The sequence below is a fragment of the Columba livia genome, chromosome 13 (genome assembly GCF_036013475.1).
Source record: "Columba livia isolate bColLiv1 breed racing homer chromosome 13, bColLiv1.pat.W.v2, whole genome shotgun sequence".
Lineage (NCBI taxonomy): Eukaryota > Metazoa > Chordata > Aves > Columbiformes > Columbidae > Columba > Columba livia.
Window position 1 is genome coordinate 7512410 of NC_088614.1, and position 20420 is coordinate 7532829.

Here is a 20420-nt window from a genome sequence, read left to right on the forward strand (position 1 = left end):
TGAGGATGGCTGGTCTTGATTTGCAGTGTTCCTGGTGGGGATGGAGGGATGGACTGACGTGATTGCTCTGCTGCTGTGCCCTGTTTCCTGTTTTCTTTGTAAAAACCACGAGCAAAATTAAAAGTTTTAAAGGCTCAATGTCTAGCCATAATACATAAGATACTGGGAAAAAAATACGAAGGCTTTTCCCCATGTTTTTAGGTTGAGAAAAGGTCCGTGGGAATGTGTCCCCAGCAATTAATGAGATCAAGGACCATAAATGCTGTTGATGGAGTGGATTGAAGTGAAGTCAAGCAAACTGGGTCGGTTTTGGGTTTAATGCCCCTGTTATCATTTTAGGAAGCAAAAAAATGGAACTTGCGCACACGGAAAAAAAAAAAAAAAAGAGAAGAAAGTTGGTTTCTGGTATGAATAGGAAGTCATTGGAGATGTGTGATAAGCAGAGATTAGTTTGCAGGAGGTGTGATAACCTCTCCAGAGCGCTGTGCCGGCTGGGATGGCCGTGACCCTTCTGTCCCACAGCTGGCCATCCTGAGACTCAAACATTCCCTGGGGAACCGCAGCACCAAAGCTGCTGGAAAAATCCCCAATTTTGAGAATTGCAAGGGATGCTCCCCATAAACTGCAGCATCACCTGCATCTGGTATCACAGCAGCAACTGTTTCTCAAATAAACAGCTCCTAAACCCATTTTTCCCTGAAGTGGAGGGGTGTCCCAGGTGAATATATATATTTTTCCACTCTGGCCTACATCAGCGGGACCTGTGGTGCCTTTTGGACTTCTGGGCATGGGAAAACAAGCCCTGAGGCTGCTGCCAGCACTGTCAGCAGCTGAAAACCCCATTTTAAGGGGGTTATTATTCTATTATTTTATCCTTCTCCTTCTGGGATTCCCTTAGCACCTCAAAATTGAGATTTTTGCCTTTCCAGGCTGCCTTCCATGAAGTTGTGGAGCCAAAACAAAACCAGAGGTGATGGAATCACCCCACTGGTAGCAGGGTTGCAATTAGTTTTCAGCTCCTTGGGCTCCCGAGGGGATGGAGACGTTTGATTATATGAAGCCCCTTGGAAATACCCCAAATTTGCCAGAACTTTTGCAAAACAGACAGTTTTTTTAGTGGAGGATGTGGGGAGGCAGGACGGTGATGCAAACTCCCTCTGCAACGCTTGTTTCTCGGTTATAAAAAAATTAAAAAAGGCAAGAATCCTTCTAACTGCATCTGATTGCAAAAGATGTTTTTGGCTCCCCCCAAATCTCACAGGGGGGATCTGATTTGGATCAGTCGGGTGTTTAAAAACAAGGGTTATTACAGCCGTTATTTATCATAAATGGCAGTAGAGGTTGTGTACCTTAGATCATTATTTTTACTCTACCATCTGTGGAGCTCCATACATTTCCCATTTCTCTATTACCCACATGGGAGTAATTATGGTTTTCTTCCAAGAAATGCGTGTGTAATCTGGTAATCCCAAAAAATACCCTCTAAAATTGAGCTGCATATGGTCCTTGATGTTCTGTGGTGGCCACTGGCCCCAGCTGGGGACGTCAGGGCTGGGTTGGGGCTGCTGGGGAAAGCAGGGGAGGGACCAATCCAGCACCAGGGGTTGAACTGGGAGGGAACTGGGAACTGCCTGGGGATGGGCTGGGCTGGGAGCGGGAATGGAATAACTGGGACTTGGGAGACTGGTCTGGAACTGGGGATGGGACGATTTGGGATTGGGGACACTGGTCTGGGATTGGAGATGGACCGATCTGGGACCGGGGAGACTGGTCTGGGACGGGGGATGGATCAGTTTGGGTTTGAGGAGATTGGTCTGGAACTGGGAAGAGACCGATTGGGGACTGGGGAGATGGTTTGGGACCGGGGATTGGTCGATCTGGGACTGCAGAGATTGGTCTGGGATTGGGGAGCCTGGTCTGGGATTGGGGAGGGACCAGTCTGGGACTGGGGCTGTGTCGATCGGGGACTGGGGAGACTGGTCTGGGGGAGACTGAGCTCTGCCCGTGGATGGACCCTCTGGGGGACACGGGACCTACCCGGGACCCACCGGCCCAGTGGGACCCACCTGGGCGTCCCCGCCCCGCCCACTCCAGGCCCCGCCCCCGCCTCCCGCCCCCGCCCCCGGCCCTGCCCCCTCCGGCTGATTTCTCAGAAACGCGCTCGCTGCGGAGAAAGCGGCGCCGGCCGCGCGCGCCTCACAGGTCGCCTCTCCATTGGACAGCCGAAGACAGGGGCAGCTCCCCATTGGGTAGGCGGGCACGGGGGGCGGATAGCTATTGGCAGAGAGGGGCGGGGGAGCTAGCGGGCCCACCTCCCCATGCTGCTATAAAAGGCTAGGGCGCGGCGGGTGGCGGCGTGGGGTGGACTCGAGTCAGGTATGGGTATTGGGTTACTGTCGGGCAACCGGGGCATGGGTGCGGGGAGAAGGGGGTGCTGGAGGTACGGGGGACCCTGGGGATGCGGGATCCACGATCTACCCAGCCCGGTACCCCCGACCCCGTGCGTGCGGGAGCGCAAGGGCTGAGCCCGGTTGATGCTGAGCGGTGCTGGGGCTGCGGGAGGTGATGTCCGTGATTCTCGGGTGGGGTGGGCTAGGTCGTGGCTTGGAGCTGGGATGGGGAGTGTGCTGTGCTGCATGGTGGAGCTGCCCAGGGCAGTGGTGGAGTCACCATCCCCAGAGGGGTTGAACAGATGTGGAGATAAGGCTCTTAGGGATGTGGTTTAGTATTAGATTCAGGTTATGTTTGGACTCGATGATCTTAAGGGTCTCTTCCAACCAGTATGATTGTATGGTGTGGTGCTGCCTCTGCCAGCCCAATTTTAGGGCAGTTTGTCCCTCCTGATGTGGGATGGATGTGCAGTATGCTGCATGGGATGGGCTTCTTGGAAGTGTCCTGTGTGTGCTGGCTCATGTCACCAGTGGCAGCCTGAAGGGCTTGCCCAGCCTTTTGTGGAGGGGAGCTGGAGCCCTGGCTTCTGTCAGTGATCACAGAATGGTTGGGGTTGGAAGGGACCTCTGGAGATCATTTAGTCCAACCCACCAAATTGATGGGAACAAACTTTCTAGAAAATGGTCTGATTTACGAGTCTCATTTCAGCAAGTGTTTCTGAGGCTCTTCATCTTGACATTACTTGGGTGTAAGGTGTTTGGTGCAGGGGCCCTCAGAGGGTCTGTGTGTCCCCATCCTGCTGGGGATGAGCTGTGGTATGTGATTTGGGGCAGCTGGGACACAGAGCTGTGCCAGCACTGGCTGATGGTGTTGGCTGTCACCGTCTCCAAAAACAGAGACTGTGCTGTGGGTGGCCAAGGTGGTCTGTGTCTCCTGCTGCACAGCAATGGAGAGTGGACACAAGTTGGTGGCACTGAGCCTGTGAAAAAACAGAGACCCCCAGGTCACAGCCTGTGCTGGGAGCATCCTCATCTTCTTCCCAAAACCTTCCTTTGGGTCAGTAAATACAAAAAAAGAATGAGGAGGAGGCAGTCTGGTAAAATTTGGAGGAGGGTTGTGAGCCTGAAAGGTCTGGAAGGCTGATTCTGGGGCTGCTGGTCATTTCTACCAAGCCATCAGCTCTTGGAGACCCTGTGGGTCTTGCTGTGGAGTTGGCAGTGGATGCCAGGAGGGTTGAGCCCTTTGGGTGGGAGAAGGTTTCTTCTGGCTCTCCTATGAAATCGCCCAGCAGTTTTGGCTAAAAATGACCTGAGGTTGCCAGCAAGGATGGCTTGGTATCTGTCAGCTTTCTGCTTGAGGGGATGGGTTGTGCAGGTTGTCACCTCCTCCGGGACAGACCCTTGTGCCACCACCAGCTGGGGACAGCACTTGGCTCCATCTCCTGCAGACACTAAAGGGTGTCTGCCCTGGGGTGGCCTGTCCAGTGTCACTTGCTCAGGTGACAGCACAACCAGGTGCTTTAATCCCTGTCCATCTGCTTCCAGTGTGACTTAGCAAAAAAAGAAGGAGGAAACAGAGCTCAGTCAGCCTGTTTCTGTGAGTGGAGCTTTGATAGAGCTGGAGGAAGAATTTGAAGTAATTCAGAGCAAATTGCCTTCATTTTTTTTTTTTTTTTTCATTATAAAAGAAGCACGGGGGCGGATTTTAATGCCCCCTTGTGCCCCAGTTGTGGTGGAATGGTGCCGGGGGAGCTCACGGCACTTGGATCTCTCCCTCCATTCAGGATGTGTGACCGTAACGGTGGACGGCGGCTCCGGCAGTGGCTGATTGAGCAGATCGACAGTGACTTGTACCCTGGCCTCATCTGGGAGAATGAGGAGAAAACCATGTTCCGTATCCCCTGGAAACACGCTGGGAAGCAGGATTACAACCAGGAGGTGGATGCTTCTATTTTCAAGGTAGGGACAGTTGCTTAATGCCCTTTCTTGATGCTTCCTGGACTCAGAAATTCTGTGTGTTTTTTTTTTTTTTTTTCTTTCTAGTGGGAGGTGTCCATGCCATCTGTGGGTTTTGCATCCTTAACCCCTGCAGCAGATGCTTCAGCCCACAATTGGTCTCCCAAGCTCTTTTGGGGGTGTTTTTTCTTTGTTGCTAAATGCTGGTGCCAGGTTTAGGTTTGTTTTCAGCATGTTTGAATCCTGGCCTAACATAAGAAGCAGCATGATGTGTTACTTTTGACCTGCTCTAAACTTGTTCTTGATAAAAGTCTGGATTTACCAAAAAAACAAACAAAAAAAAAATCACAGGACTTTGCAGGAGGGAAGTCTTAGATTTCACTGATTGGGGGGATTTCCAGTTTTGGGAAAGAACTGTAGAATTCCATCCTAAACCAAAAAGGTCAGGCTCTTCCTCAGGAGTTCCCTTCTCTCTGCTTCCAATTCTCTGTACTGATGAGTGAGTTCACTCTCAGATCAGTGACAGCTCGTTAGTGGCTGGTTTGGGAACACTAAGTTATGAGAATGGCATTGAGTTCAGCCATCTGGAAATATATAAACACTTACAAAATAAATAAATATATATTTAAAAATTATATGTATTTTTGCAGTCTCCATTCAGTGGTAAAATATATTTTCCTATCAAAAGTACAAATGATGTTCTGATTTTAAAAAGAAACAAGCTCTCACTTATTAGTCAGGGGCTGGCAAATGATTATTTTGAATTTTTAGCTGAGGTGTTAGCAGGTCATTAGGAACATTGCTGCTTCAGTAGTGATTCCTCGTGTCCTCAGCAGCTCCTGACCACTTGGTGTGGAGATGAAGCTGTGTATTATCATCCTGACATCTCCTTTTTTAAAACCTGGGTGCTGCAGCTCTTCCTGCGCCCAGGAGCACGGCTGGGGCAGGTGCTGCTGCTCTGTCCCCACGTGTGGTAGCTGCACATGTGTCTGCAGTCGAGGAGCAAGACGGCAAATACACCTGGGACGCTTGAGAGGGTTCAGAGAGGCGAGGAGAGTGAGATGCTATTTGCAACCCCAGCTCTTTCACCCCTGCGATTTAGGGCATTTGCAGAGCTAATGTGGAGGATTATTTTATTTTTTTTGTATTGTTTTGTTTTAGGCCTGGGCTGTTTTCAAAGGCAAATTCAAAGAAGGTGATAAAGCGGAACCAGCTACATGGAAGACGCGCCTGCGCTGTGCCCTGAACAAGAGCCCTGACTTCGAGGAGGTGACAGACAGGTCCCAGCTGGACATCTCTGAGCCCTACAAGGTCTACAGGATCGTGCCAGAGGAGGAACAGAGATGTGAGTGTTCTGAGAAGGGGCTGACCCCCTGGTCCTGTGAGAAACCACGGGTTTGTGCTGCTGACCCACATCTGAGCAGGGTTTCCTGGCCAGATGCTGCTCTTGCACTGTGATGCTTCACTTGTCTGGCTTTGCAGAAGATGTCCCCTGTGTCACTGTGGTGGTGGGGAAGGGAAGGACAGGGCTTTTTTCTGCTCCCTGAAACAGCTGCTTAGGAAACAGGAGATAACAGCAGCACAGTGTAAGCTGCCATCCTGTAAGGATGTAGTAGGGGCAAATCTAAAATTCTTCCCCCTTTAAGGGGTGTGTTTGAGCCCTAACCCCTTGTCCGCCCAACATGTGCCCTGGGCAGATGGCTGGAGCTCCAATAAATTCCTTTGCTCCTGCCAGCGCTGTTTAGAGCAGCAGTAATTTCACGGGGAGCAGTTGCTGTTGTGATGTCCGCTGCGGCGCAGGTTGCACTAATTATATCTGTTTGTGGTTAGGTGTATGTGTACTTTTTTTTTTTTTAAGTTAAAAACTTGTAAAAACAAAAAAAAACCAACCCTGCTGTCAGGAAATCTGCCTTTAGCATCTCAGTCTCCCCCATCCACGTTCACACAGGGGGCACGCTGCTGCTATGCAAATGGTGTTGCAGGTTCCCACCGGCAGCGTGACTGCGTGTGGGGTGGTCAGCGGAAAAAGGAGAAGCAGCAGCAGCAGCCCCGGTCCCTGGGGTGCTCAGAGAAAACAGGCAAAAAAAAAAAACCCCAAGAAACAATCCTCTGCTCTAGCTCTGTCTCTGTGACCAGCTGGATTTTTGCTTCACCTTGCTGCTGCTCGCTATGCACTGGGGAAACATGTTGCAAACTGGGGTTTTGGTCCCAAAAAGCTGCTCTACATGGAGCTGGAGGGGGCTCTGAGCCCCTTTGAGGTGCTGTTACATGGCTGTGGTTCTCAGTTTCAGAACTTTCACAAGGCAAAGGGTTTCTAAAGCCCAGAGATGAGCTGTGGAGGGGTGGGTGTCCTCACTGCATCCTGACCTCTTCTTCCAGGCAAAGCAGGCATTGCCAACGGGAGCAGTCTCACCGATGTGGTGGAGATGGACTGCAGCTCCTCGGCCATCGACGACCTCATGAAAGAGGTGAGCACTCACTGTGGACTGATGGTGTGGACGTCGCCTTTCTAAAATTCAGTTTGTGAAGCTTTGGGAACCGGCCTGGTGAGCAACACTGTGTTTTGCAGCTCATTCAGTGAGCTGGTTGCTGGTGAATGGCTCGTGCTTTTGATTTGCATCTGGGCAGGCGAGACCTTCGCTGAGGGACTGAGGTTGTTTTGCAGCTCTATTTCCCTTCTCGGCTGTGTCACCTTGGGCTGCTTCTGCTTGGTAGCTCTTGAAGGTGTTACTCAAGCATACAGTCTGGGCAATGCCCAATTTGCTATTTCTAACAAAAAAAAAAAAAAATCCTTTCATCCTTTTGATGTTGCGATTTGGACCCTCTGAGTGCTGTGAGCATCTCAGTACGGGGCAGCAATTGTCTGAGGCATCAAACCTGCTCTGATCTCTGTGTCTGGTCTCGCACAGCCCCCTTGCGTAGATGAATACTTGGGGATCATCAAGAGAAGCCCCTCACCCCCTCAGGAGACCTGCAGAAACCCCATGATACCTGACTGGTGGGTGCAGCAGCCCAGCCCTGGTAAGAAGCTGACAGCACATGGAGTGTTTAATGGCGCTGAGATTTTTGGGGGCAGGAAAAAAAAATCTTGCTGTACAGCAGTGGATAATGAACAAGAGTTGTATTTTATAATCTTTATTAAGTGAATAAGCTATGGCAGACTATTCCCTAACATTAAAACTGCTTAAAATACTAATTATGGACACTGTGCTTGGTATCAGGCACCCAACAGTGCATTGCATAAGATTAAATCCACCTGGGAGCATTTGCTGGGAAACCTGATGTGCCTGGGAGAGAAAACCTGGGGTGCTTGTGGTGGGGAGAGGAGGAATTTGGGGCTTGGGAGCTGAGCACCCAGGCACAACTCTGTGTTTTCTCTGCCCACAGCGTTGCCACTGATGAATGGATACTCCAGCTATGACCAGCATCACTCGGGTAAGGCTGTGGCCTCCTCTGCTTGGCTGTGGCCACCGAATGCCTCTCTGGGGTTTGGCCTTGTGTGTGAGGTGGCAGAAGGTGGCTCTGACTCTGCTTCTGGTCTTGGGGAGGTTTTGCTGTGGGTTTGGGAGGTGGTGCCACCCTCTTGAGTGTCCATGGGGTTTGTACGCTGAGAAGGGATGAGTCCTGAGCACATGGGGCTTGCTCTGGGGTGCTGGGATCAGCCATGGCTTTGGGTAGGGACATCTGCCTGCAGTGAGGGATGTGTGGAGCAGGGGCAGGAGAAATGGGGTCAGAATCAAGAGCTTTTGCTTGCTGATCAGCTCTGATACCAGGCTGAGTGCTGAAAGAGAGATCCTCTAGCGAGCAGGAGGTCTAATAATAGAATTATTTTGGTTGGAAAAGACCTTTAAGATCATAAAGTCCAACCATTAGCCAAACACTACCAAGTCTGCCTCTAACCCATGTCCCTGAGAACCTCATCTCCATATCTGTTCAAACCCTCCAGGGATGGTGATTCCACCACTGCCCTGGGCAGCCTGTTCCAGTGCCCGACAGCCCTTTCCAGGAAGAAATTGTTCCCAATATTCATCAAATGAGACTTGCTCCCAGGAAATCTTGCTGCTCTCATGGGGTTTGGGCACTGCAGGAAAGAGCAGACAGGGTTTATCTTCTGATGGGTGCTGTATGTGTCCACCCACTCCCAGGTTACTCTCAGATGGTGATCAGCTTCTACTACAGTGGGAGGCTGGTGGGACACATCACCACCTCGTGCACCGAGGGCTGCCGCATCTCCGTTGGCCAGCCTTCCAGCCATGGCGAGAAGCTCTATGCCCCAGAAGCCCTGGAGCACGTGCGGTTCCCTTCGGCTGACGCCATCCAGAACGACCGTCAGAAGCAGATCACCAGGAAGCTCTTTGGGCACCTGGAGAGGGGTGTCCTGCTGCACAGCAACAAGCAGGGCATCTTCATCAAGAGGCTGTGCCAGGGGAGGGTCTTCTGGAGTGGGAACACCATGGTCTACAAGGACAGGCCCAACAAACTGGATCGGGATGAGGTGGTGAAGATATTTGACACCAACTTGTTCTTTAGAGGTTTGTAGGAATGTTTCCCTCTGTCACTTTGTCTGTTTAGAATCACAGAACAGTTTGGGTTGAAGGGACCTTCCCAGCTCCCCCAGTGCCCCCCTGCCATGAGCAGGGACATCTTCACCAGCTCAGGTTGCTCAGAGCCCCGTCCAGCCTGGCCTGGGATGTCTCCAGGGATGGTTCATCCACCACCTCTCTGGGAACCTGGGACAGTGTTTCATGACCCTCATTGTTTAAAAAAAAAAAAAAAAAAAAAAATTCTTCATGTGGAGCCTGAGTGGTGTTGAGCACAAATAACCTGGTGTCTTGTGTCATCAGCAAATTCCTCCTGGCTGGAGGCTTTGCACATCAGAGCTGGCTTTTCCTGAGCCCACAGCTTTCCCCCAGCAGGGTGCTTGTTCCTGAAGCTGTGGAGCAAAGCCTGGCACCTTCCAACTGTTCTCTTCTCCTTGCAGACCTGCAGTTTTACAACAACCAGGGCCACTTCCCAGACAGCAGAGTTGTGTTATGCTTCGGAGAGGAGTTCCCGGACGCCGTGCCACTGCGGTGCAAGCTCATCCTTGTCCAGGTATGGACGGCTGCCCTTCAGAGCTCTGCTGCTACATTTCCCCCCTTTTCTGGACCATATATTTCCCCTAATTTCTTTTCTTTCTGCCAAAGAGTAGGGTTCTAGCTCCAATTCCTGGAGCCACAGACCATCTGGGTGCCTGAATTGGTGGGGTGGCAGGTGTGGCATGAGTATCTGCTTATCTACAGCCCCCTGAGAGGTGCTTTGGCTGTTGCTTGTTAGAGGCTCCTTGATCTGAGTAGAACATGTTTGCAAACAAAGCTCCCAAATGGCAAAAGCTTTTTCTAAACCTGTAGAAAATCTGTTTGCCTCCTCTGTCTCCTTGGCACTAAAATATTTGCCCTTTCCTGTGGGAAATGAGGGAATAAATCCCTGGAATGGTTAAGGGACAGCCTCAAGCTGAACAGCCAGCAGAGGTGCTGGACAACTGTGGTGGACAATGATGGGGTTGGGAAATCTTCCAGAGGGTGAAGGAGGGGATGGGGTGAGAGGGGCAGTTCCCAGGGCTCTGACCAGAAGCATCTTCCTGGAGAATCTGAAGCAATTCTGGGATCTCAAAGCTTTGGGTCAATGCGCAGGGTGTTTCTGGAGCCTGCATCCAGTGTGGGACACCCTTGGGTCAGCAGAGACATGGCATGGAGGGCACAGGGAGGGTGTTGCATCCACCCTTGAGCAAAAAGAGACCAACCAAGGCTGTGAGGTCCTGGGGGGGATTTTACAAGTTCAGAGATTGTGTGGGGAGGGACAGGAACAACTCTGTGATCTGGTCACATCTTCTTGCCTTGGGTGTCTATACCAGAGGATCACTCTGCATGTGCTGGGACATCCTCCAGTTGGTCCTTACCTCCAGCTTTGCTGGGAGAGGAGCTCTTGTGACTGCTCCTCTTCTAGATGTGCCAACTTGTGGAGTTGGACCTGTTGGCCTGCCTGGTGTTGGCCACCTGGCTCTGCTGAGTACAACCACTCTGTGGTATCTCCCATCCCCATACACTGCTGGTGAGGTGGATGACAGCAGTGAGAGACACACCAAGATGTTTCTCTTAATTTGGTGTCTTCATGGTTTGTAATTTTTGCACAGGTGGAGCAGCTGTGTGTCAGGCAGGTGGTGGAGGAGGCTCGAAAGACATGCAGCAGCAGCCCCATGCTCCCCATCGCTGATGAGACCCAGCATGACCAGGTGTACAGGATCTTCCAGGACATCTGTGGGACACACCAGCGGCCGCTGTTCAGGGAAAACCAACAGATTGCTGTTTGAGCCTCCTCTGTAAATACAGCCTGGTGGTTTGGGTTGATTCAGACCAAGTTTGGTTCTATTAGTGTCTGAATTCCCATTTTTTGGAAAGTCAGTTTTTGTTCTTTGCTGTTCCCAGCCCAGAGTTTATATAAATACAGCAGTAAATTGCTATGAGAAAGTAGGTTGGATGCTTAGTGTCTGTCCTGCAGGCACTTTACTGATAAAAAAGACTTTATCACCGAGCAGGGAGTCCATGTGCTGGTGTCTGTAGCTGCTGTTGGAAGGAGGAGTGTCTGAGCTGTGTGGGAAGCTCAGGGCTGGGAGCGCTTTGTTACCATTGTTAATGGCCAGTCAAGCAAAACCCAAAATCTACAGCTATAACGACCTGTCCCAGCACTCTGCAACTTGGACCTTGCTCAGAATAATGATTTGGTAGGCAGTGACTCTTGGAAAAGCCTTAAAATGCTCAAACATAGGAATTTTTTGCAGAATTATTTTTTCCCTAAAGTGTCCTGTTGATGAAGGATAGTATATACCTTCCAAGGAGAACTTTTTCAAATTCCTCTTTATTTTTGCTATAAAGTTTATCAGTATCTACCAAAGTATTTTGAAACTTGGAAAACAATGCAGAGATCATATATGTAAATGTTCAATATAAGAACTTAGGAATCTTAATTTTTCCTAACTAGAGACAGAGTTTATATAAATATTGTATCTTTAAAATTAAAGATTGTTGCATAGTGTGACTTAGGTTGGCTTTACCCTCCCAAATGCACGTGTTGGGCTCTCCCAGGCGTGACCAGGCAGCAGCATCCACGTGTAAATCCTCATTAACAGGCTTGCATGTGCACCCAGCACTGGGGAGCTCTTGGCCACAGGGCTTGTGCTTTGCAGCTGCCAAACCAGGACTGCACGTGTGTGTATGCTACTGAGCTGCCTATTTATTTTATGCCTGAGTTCTATTTTTTTTGTAATTTTATCTTCCTGCAATTAAAGTGCTATATTTTGTATTTCTCTTGCAATGTGTGGTTTTTTTTTTATGGTTGTGTTGAGTGGGGTTTTAAATTTGATGGGGAGATTCTGGTATCTGACTTGCTCCTGGTCATCCCTGTGGTGGGGTTGGGTGTTAAATCTTTGCTGTCACCTCCCTCCTGCCCCACAACTGGCTTCATCTCTGAGGCAGGAAATAAATGAGTGAAAATGCTTTCATGTGATGGAGGACCTTGTAGGACCTTTGTGAGGGAGCATGAAGATAAGTCTCTGCTTAGCTGCCCCAGCACTGACGTGGGCTGTGATGCCCAAGGTGATGGGATGGGAGGAGACAGTTATTTATGGTCCTGCTCCAAGATGTAGTGCCTTTCCCCTTCATTGCCTGGTGGAGTCCTTCCCCACTGTCTTCTCCATCTACCTTTGTCCTGGGGCCCAGCCTAGTGGAGGTGTGTGGTGTTTGGGGAGAACCGTGAGCAAAAAGGGGACATCTGCCTTGGTAAACATTGAGGCCAATGTTGTGGCAGGGGAGGCTGAGGATCTGCACCCTCAAGCCTGTGTCTTGGGGCAACACCTCAAGAGGCTCTGGAAGGCTGCGAGGACCATGTTTGATCTGTCACTTTGTCTTCCGTGAAGGACAAATGCCACCAGCTCCTTCCCTGCCCTGTGTAGTGGCTCAGGGGTGCATGCAGGGGAGCACCAGCCTTGGTGGGGTGACCCTGGTACCACAGAGGCTGTGGGCACTTGTGGAGGGGATATCTGGAGATCCAGACAGCTGGAGGCTGAGGGTATCCTTGGGAGATGCTGAGGTGATGGATGCAAAGCTCAGTTCCCTGCTTGGGTGTCAAAGCAGATCAGCCTCCTCTTTGTTGCTCTGCCTTTTCTTTCTTTTTTTTTTTTTTCTTTTTTTTTTCTCTTTTCTTGTGTCTTTTCTTGTGTCTTTTCTTGTGTCTTTTCTTGTGTCTTTTCTTGTGTCTTTTCTTGTGTCTTTTCTTGTGTCTTTTCTTGTGTCTTTTCTTGTGTCTTTTCTTGTGTCTTTTCTTGTGTCTTTTCTTGTGTCTTTTCTTGTGTCTTTTCTTGTGTCTTTTCTTGTGTCTTTTCTTTTTTTTTTTTTGATTAATGATGGAGATGTTCCTGAGTGGGAGTGTGTGGTTGGCACAGTTCAGAGGTGAGGACCCTGACCTGGGATGAGTTGACCACAGCTCACCTCTGCCAGGAGATTGTTCTGTCTGCAGGATTACTGGTTGTTTTGGGGTGAGAAGTTCAGTTCCCTAAAATAAAGTGTTCACCTCCTGGGACACTTGAAGCTAATCCCTCTGCATCCCTCCAAGGTGAGAAGTTACCATGTCTGTTGCAAAGAGCAGTAGTTGCACAGTGGAGAACACACAACCTATAGCACCCAAAAAGTGCTCTGAGATGGGAGACCCAGCTGAAACTTTGTGGTTTTGCATTAGTATTAAGGGTGGACCTGTATCCCAAGCTATTTATGCTCTGAGCACCCCACTCCATGCCCCAGTTGTTCTCAATGTCCCAACTATGTTGGTGGGGTGTCCTTGTGCACATCCCTTGCAGGCATGACAGCTCGTGGCTTTGGTGATCACGAGCGGAGATGGCTGAAGACCAAGAGCTCTGGGGATGCACCAGAATCCCAACTACCATGAAGTCCCCAATTTTTCTAAGCTCTTATAGGATATTTGGTCATGGAAGTGGGGATGGCACCTTGCAGATGCATCATCAACATTCACCTCCAGCCTTTCCCTGCTTCTTCTGAGGACCATCAAGGTGTCCTCCTTGAGGTTTAATCCTGTTCCAGCCCTGGGTGCTTGCTCAGAGTGTGAGGAAGACTCATGTCCTCATGGGTGAGGTGCCTGATGGGGGGAGATGAGAGCAAAGCTGCGGTCTGCTCTGGAACAACACGTGCCCATTTGTGAAACACATGGTGGGCTGCGGACTGGGCCACCAGAAACACCACTTGCAGATGTCCTGGTGCAAGTCCTTCCTCAGAAACCACCATCTTGTGTTCGCCTGGAGCCACCTGTTTCAGAGCTCTTTCAATTTCCACCCCAAGACCACGGAATTGCGGTGGGGAGCAGAGGTCCCTTTTGTTGGACTCAACAGAACTGTTTATTTTTAGTGTTACCATTGTGCCTCAGAGCTTGGTTTGGGACTGTGCTGCACCTGCTCCATCAAAGCAGCAGCGCAGCTCATGTCCTGAATGGCTGTGTCCAAGAGGGGACAATTAGTGGGTGTGGAGGTACTGGGATGGAAACTGTGGGACAGGGTCTTATGGCAGAGGTGGGATGCAAGAGGGATAATGTGGTGATGTGTGTGACTGTGGGCAGTGGCCCCTTTTTTTGCTCAGGGCCCTTGTAAGGCTTGCAGTTGGGTTTGCGCCTAATGCCAGGCCCAAGCTGAACTCCCTGGCTCTGTCCCACCCCAAAATTCAACACAAGAGAAACCTCCAAGGCTGATGATCTCTCACAAAGGACCAGATGCTTCAGCAGATGGGAGCAGGTTTTGAGGTTGCTGCACCAGACTGCACTAAGGGATCACAGAATCATTGAATAGTTTGGGTTGGAAGGGACCTTCAAAGCTCATCCAGTCCCATCCCTGCCATGAGCAGGGACATCTTCACTAGCTCAGGTTGCTCAGAGCCCCATCCAGCCTGGCCTGGGATGTCTCCAGGGATGGTTCATCCACCACCTCTCTGGCCAACCTGAGCCAGGCTCTCACCACCCTCAGGGACAACAATTTCTTCCTCATGTTCAGCCTGAATCTCCCCTCCTTTGGTTTAAAACCATTACCCGTTAAACTGCCCCAGACTCACAGTGGCCTTTGTAAAAAACAGAAGGAATTTCTGCACATCTCATATTTTTTCCTGCAAGCCTCCTGGCCAGGCTGTGCTGGTGACGTCCAGGAAAATCCTGACACCGGGGCTGTGTCTGCACCCCAGGTACCCATCCCAGGTACCCATCCCTGCACCCCAGCACCCATCCCTGCACTGCGGGTATCCATTCCTGCATCCTGGGTACCCATCCCTGCATCCAGGGCACCCGTCCCTGCACCTTGCTGGCCCCAGGCAGCTCTGTTGAGCTAGTGGGTGCAGCTGCACTGAATTTTAGTGGTTTTAGGCAACTGGGGACTCAAATACTTTCGTTGGTTTCTGTTCACTTGGGTTCTTCTCTGTGGCCTCACTGAAGTGAAACCTCGGTGCCTGGTGTCGAGTCATCTTCATCAATGGCTCGGCTGTTGGCCCATGTCTTCAGCTGAGAGTCCTGTCCCCAAATCCTGGGCGTGCAGTCCCCACTGCAAATGGCATCTGTGGCACAGGCTGCATCCATGCCACTGAGTGATCCTCACTGGTGTAGCATGGTCACGGGTAATGCCTCAAATCCTGGGGTCAGTTTTGGGTCTCTCATAACAAGAAAGCCCTTGAAGTGCTGGAGTGAATTCAGAGAAGGGAACAGAGCTGGGAAAGGGCCTGGAGCACAAGTGTGATGGGAGTGGCTGAGGGACCTGGTGGGTTCAGCCTGGAGAACAAGAGCTGAGGTAAGATCTTCTGATCTCTGAACTGCCTGAAAGGAGCTTGGAGCCAGGGGGGTCAGGCTCTGCTCCCAAGGAATGAGCGCCAGGAGCAGAGGAAATGGCCTCAAGTTGCGCCAGGGGAGGTTGAGGTTGGATCTGGGGAACAATTTCTTCTGCAAAGGGCTGTTGGGCATTGGAACAGGCTACCCAGGGCAGTGCTGGAGTCACCATCCCTGGAGGGGTTGAACAGATGCAGAGATGAGGTTCTCAGGGACATGGGTTAGAGGTGGACTTGGCAGTTTTGGGTTAACTGTTGGACTTGATGAGCTTAAAGGTCTTTTCCAACCTAAATATTTCTATGATTCTGCAGTTCTTTAAACAAGAAGTTCAAAGGTTGTCCTCCCCAGAATGCCTGCTGCTTGTCCAAAGGTGCTTTCCTACATTTTGAGCATGTGCTTGTATTGGAGCAGTAATGCCTTCAAGCTCCCAACTGATGTGGAAATATTTCTACGCTTCTCAGGAAGTCAACCCAGGTACCAGGTCCTGCTGCTCCCCTGGAGAAGGCTGTAACTCCTGCAGACATGGGGAGCTATTTTCTGGGAGATGTCCGTGCTAAAGTCTTGCCTTCATGAGCAGAAGGGCAGAGTGAAGATTTCACATGGGAAGGAGCTTAGTTTCCATGGAGGAAGACTGACTTTTCATTGCAGGAGATACACAGTTCTCCTCAGGCGTGTTTGGGAAGGATCACTGTTCTTACCCAATCCTCATATTGGCCAGGGCACACAATGTGGGGGAATTTTCTGCTGACACCTTCTCTAAGATCTTCCAACATAAAGACATCTGCTCCATGGTGTACACTGGAACACTTTGATTTCTTTCTAGGAGCTGAAAAGGACGTGATAAACACTGCAGCTCCCATCTGATGTTTTGCTCACTGGCTTGGGGTATTATTTGGGTTCAAAGTCAACCTTAGTCCTGAGATTTGTCGTGGCTGGAAGGCAGTTGTGCCACTGGGAAGCATTTTCCTTGAGAGAAAATGAGCTTGGTTATATCCTGCAGCATTACTAGTCTTGTTTCTTAATGTGCTTTGGTAGTTTCCCATGATGTGCCCTTCAACAAATGCAAAAAGGAGCAGAACTCAGTGTCTGCGAAGATAACCAACTTCTACTCATCTTCACTACATGTTTGAAATACAGAGTGAGGAGTTACCTGGTGACAAATCTCCAGGTTTGTGGGACTGGGGAGAAGGAAGGTGAGGTTTGGTCCATCTAAAGCTCCTGAGATTTAGCTCATCTCATCTTGAAGAAAGAGGAAAAGCTTTGCAGCCATCTCCATCCAGCTCTGGAGGCCAAGTGCTCTGCAGAGAGACAACCACGATTCAGTCACAGGTCCCAGCTCACAGTTGAACTGCTCAGGGACACAACACAAACCCGCTCCAGCTGCTTCCTCCAACCTGCTGCTGCTTGGCCTGGGCCCCCACCGGCCCCTATGGGCGTTAGAAAACAAACAGTCACTTTTTATTTCTAGACATCAGGGTTTCCAACTGGTTTGATTGCTCAATGCCCCGTTTCAGCATAGCAGCCTGTCCACGACGAGCATCTCTGGGCTCTTCCTGCCAGCGTGTTGTAATATGGGAAGCAGCCTCCTTTGCATGGTCACCAGCAGCAGGACATCTCCTCCCTGCCCTCAGGAAGGCAGAAGAGCTACGTGGGGGCTCGTACCTCCCTCTCCAAGGAGTTTGTACCCTCTTGGCTGGTCTTAACACCAAGGACACCTCAGTGATGACTTGTGAAGGAAGCCTGGCAGAACAACCCCCCTAGGGTTGTCTTTGGTGGAGGTCAAAGGACTGACACTGTTGTTTGAGGTGCAACAAACTGGTGTTATGTGGCACTTCCAACCCACAGTTGCTTTGGATGGTCACCCTACGTGGCTGGTGGGACTTGGTTCTTGCAAACCACACTTTTCATGAAGTCAGATCTGTGCAGGGAATGGGAGAGGAGAATTGGTCTGAAGGCATCTCATCAGCTTTGGGCATCCCAGCTCCATCAAGCCTGGCCGAGAAGAGGGGAGAGGAGGTGGTGGGAAGAGCCAAGGGTGAGGAGGATGAAGCTGCAGGATCTGAGCTCAGGGAGACAGTCAGCATCCCAGTTTCCTCAAGCAAGACTTGGCTGCAGAAAGGTCTCACGCTGAGGAAAGGAGATCCCAAACTCCAGCAAACACGACAACCTCTTATTGTTCAGAATCGATTTCTGACAGATGACCTCTTCCTCTAGTGAGTTTTCACCATAACAACAAATACAAGGTGATGAAAACAGGCGCCACCCAAGCCACAGCTGCAAAAATACAGTGGAACAAGAAGAAATACTGCAATACTTGTTCTGTTTCGTCAAACCCTTGGTTTTATTATGAGACCAAGTCTGTGAAACCAAAGTCCAGGCTGAAATCCCCTCTCTCCCCCCAAGTTTGCATGCGCCCAGATCTTGTGTCCTGGTCTTGAGCCTATTTTTGGTACATGCTACTTGCTTGCAATAATGCAAAAACTGGAGCTTTAATTCAACAATAACACTTTTGCTCAGCAAGACCATAAAGGAAACATGTTTCCTTGACATCAGATGCCTTGGTGCACCAGAGGTGGGTTTTCATCCATGCCACGCTGCAGTAGATGTGTCCAGAGGCCACCATCCATCACCTTGGTCTCTCCATGCCATCTCCACTGGTTAATCCAAGAATGTCCTTGTCCTCGTTCAACCCTGGTCTCCTCCTACACCAAACAGCCCAATTCCCCACCCAGCCTTGCACTTTTGGACAGTGCCATGCTAATCCACCCTGGGACCCGAAACTTCTTGAGGCTCCTGATGAAGTTCCTACCAAAATCAGCGTTTCCCCATTTTTTGCAGAGTGTTGTCAGAGCTGGGTCTCCATCAGCCAAATGCTGCAGCCCCTGGGGGAGGCATGGGGTGGGGGGACCGAAGGATGTGGAAGCAGCACGGTGGTTCGAAACAAGTGATTCCCTTGCCTGGATCTTTCTGTTCTGTATTTCTCTTGAGAAGTAACCACTTCTCCCCGAGATAAATCTGGCTTATGGACACGTCCGCAGGGCGCAAATGGCAGCGTGTCTGCAGGTTGGTCTTCCCAGCAAGAATAGCTAGAAAATAGAGAGAGGGATCAGTCTGGGGAGTGTTTTCACACCCCTGCCCCAGAAATCTAGTTTGTTTTTATTTTGGAGGAAGGTCTGGACACATTTTCCATAAAAATCCTGAATATTTAGAATTTGCCGGTTTGCTTTACTGCTTCTAGCCAGGTTTCTGCTCTGGGTTTTTCTCTGTTTGCTCCTAAATGCTCACCAGCACTATGACCTTCTCATTCCTCCTCAGGGTGCTGTTGAGATCTGGAGGAGACCCGCTCCACAAAGAGATGAGCAAAGCCTTGTAGCGCTGTCTCCTGGAGCAGTGAATTCTCAGGTAGAGATGGGAAGGGATGACTTGGTTGCACTTAGAATCATAGAATCATTTTGGTTGGGAGAGATCCTCAAGATCATCGAGTCCAGCCATTAACCCAACCCTGGCACTACCCCATGTCCCTGAGAACCTCATCTCCATCTGTTCAACCCCTTCAGGGATGGTGACTCCACCACTGCCCTGGGCAGCCTATTCCAATGCCCCACAGCCTTTTTCAGGAAGAAATTTTTTCCTAATGTGCAATCTAAACCTTAATGCACTTCATGCAAGGAAGGAAAAGGCAACAGGAGATGTCTCAGTAAGGGCAAGGAGAGTCTGGAGGAAGGGTCTCATGGTTGGGAAGCTGGGGAAGTTGGGCTGTTGTGTTTACCACCAAGCAGGAGATAGAAAAAATGGGGGAAAGTGAGGGATAAGGACAGATGGAGTGAAAAATTCATCACTGGTACAGTGAAGGAGGAGCTGGTGGAAGGACAACAACATAGAAGAGTGAACATCTGCCATATCAAGGTTTGACAAATGTCCACCCAGGCCAGGTCCTACACCCAACACCAGTCAATAGATCTCTGGGACATGAAAGAGCAAGCCTGGGAGATGACAGAGGAAGCCTGGCAGATGGATCTTGCTTGCTGAACCCCAAAACCAGTACCTGAGGGACAACCCGGACCATAGGTTGTGCCCACAATGTGGTGGGTCATAGCCGCCACCACAGCTCTTCTCCATGGACAACTTTAATGCCTTTAACCTGCTCATGGCTCTGGTGGACAGGCCCTAAGAAATGATGGCCAAGAGGTGGGTTATACAGAGAGGGGAGGAGAGAAGAGAGAGGGGGTTATCTCTGTCCAGCATGATACGGCACCAGTCACTTCTGGCAAAGGAGTAATCTCCTGGATTCTCCTTTATGAGCCTGAGAGCACCTTTGGTGCACGGTGCTGCTTGGTTCCTCTTTCAGGCCACAGCAAGTGATGATGCTGAGTCTCTTTTCGTGATGCCGAGATGAGGCAGGAGACCAGTGCCAGGCCCAGGTTGGGGGAGAAAATGAACTCATTGTGCCCAACCTGTGTGACTTTGCCCTCACGGTGTATGTGGGAAACTCTCAGTCTTTACGAGAGGCTGGAAATTCTGGTATAATTATAACCTCGCTGTGGGTTGTGAGAAACCAAGGGGCTTTACAGGTTGCTGTGGCGGGCAGTCAAAGTCACGGTGTGCAACTCCCCCAGGAGAAACATTGAACCTCGACTGAGATGTGGCATGGAGAAGGGCAGGATCGATGCGACTACACCCCTGGAAACCTCTTTCTCTCGGTTTCCTTTCTTCTTTTTCTTGTACTTTTTACCTACTTTACCTACTTCTCTCTCTTACAAAGTTATTTGGCTGGCAGTTTGCAATTTGCTTATGGAAACATGCTACACAGTAATAATAATTAAAATATATATAATAGTCATAATAAAAAAATCTGGAAGTACCCTCAGTACGGGTTTAGGTTTTTGTCTGAATAGGGATAAGGTTTGTTGCTTATTTTACCCAGGACAAGATTTTTCCTTTCCTTTTGCAACTGAGTTGAAAAGTCTAGATTCTCTGAGTTGAAAAGAATTAGTGTAAAATCCTAGAGGGGGAAGTAGCCTAATAATCTTCACAAAAACCCAAATATGCCTGTGAAAAATGTGAAGGGCAAGTATTTTACATTAATAGAGAATATTTTCAAATCCCTTTCAAGCATCTGGGAAACAATTAAGTGGGGGAAGCTGCTTCTTACCCCAAGGATGAACAAAAAAACCA

General features: G+C 50.0%; 1 protein-coding gene across 3 annotated transcripts; it reads left to right on the forward strand.

Annotated features, from left to right (window-relative positions):
- Positions 1–2117: 2117 nt before the first annotated feature.
- IRF8 (interferon regulatory factor 8) lies at positions 2118–11684 on the forward strand. 3 transcript variants are annotated; one of them, XM_065028843.1, is made up of 9 exons: positions 2118–2249; positions 4175–4349; positions 5508–5691; positions 6726–6814; positions 7256–7367; positions 7734–7781; positions 8492–8878; positions 9328–9440; positions 10519–11684. In XM_065028843.1, the coding sequence occupies exons 2-9, from the start codon at positions 4176–4178 to the stop codon at positions 10693–10695; spliced, it is 1284 nt and encodes a 427-aa protein (XP_064884915.1). In that variant the 5' UTR covers positions 2118–2249; position 4175; the 3' UTR covers positions 10696–11684. The 3 variants fall into 3 exon arrangements, with proteins under 3 accessions (XP_064884915.1, XP_064884914.1, XP_005504790.2); XM_065028842.1 differs by lacking the exon at positions 2118–2249 and adding an exon at positions 2277–2376; XM_005504733.3 differs by lacking the exon at positions 2118–2249 and having other exon boundaries at positions 3545–4349.
- Positions 11685–20420: the final 8736 nt, after the last annotated feature.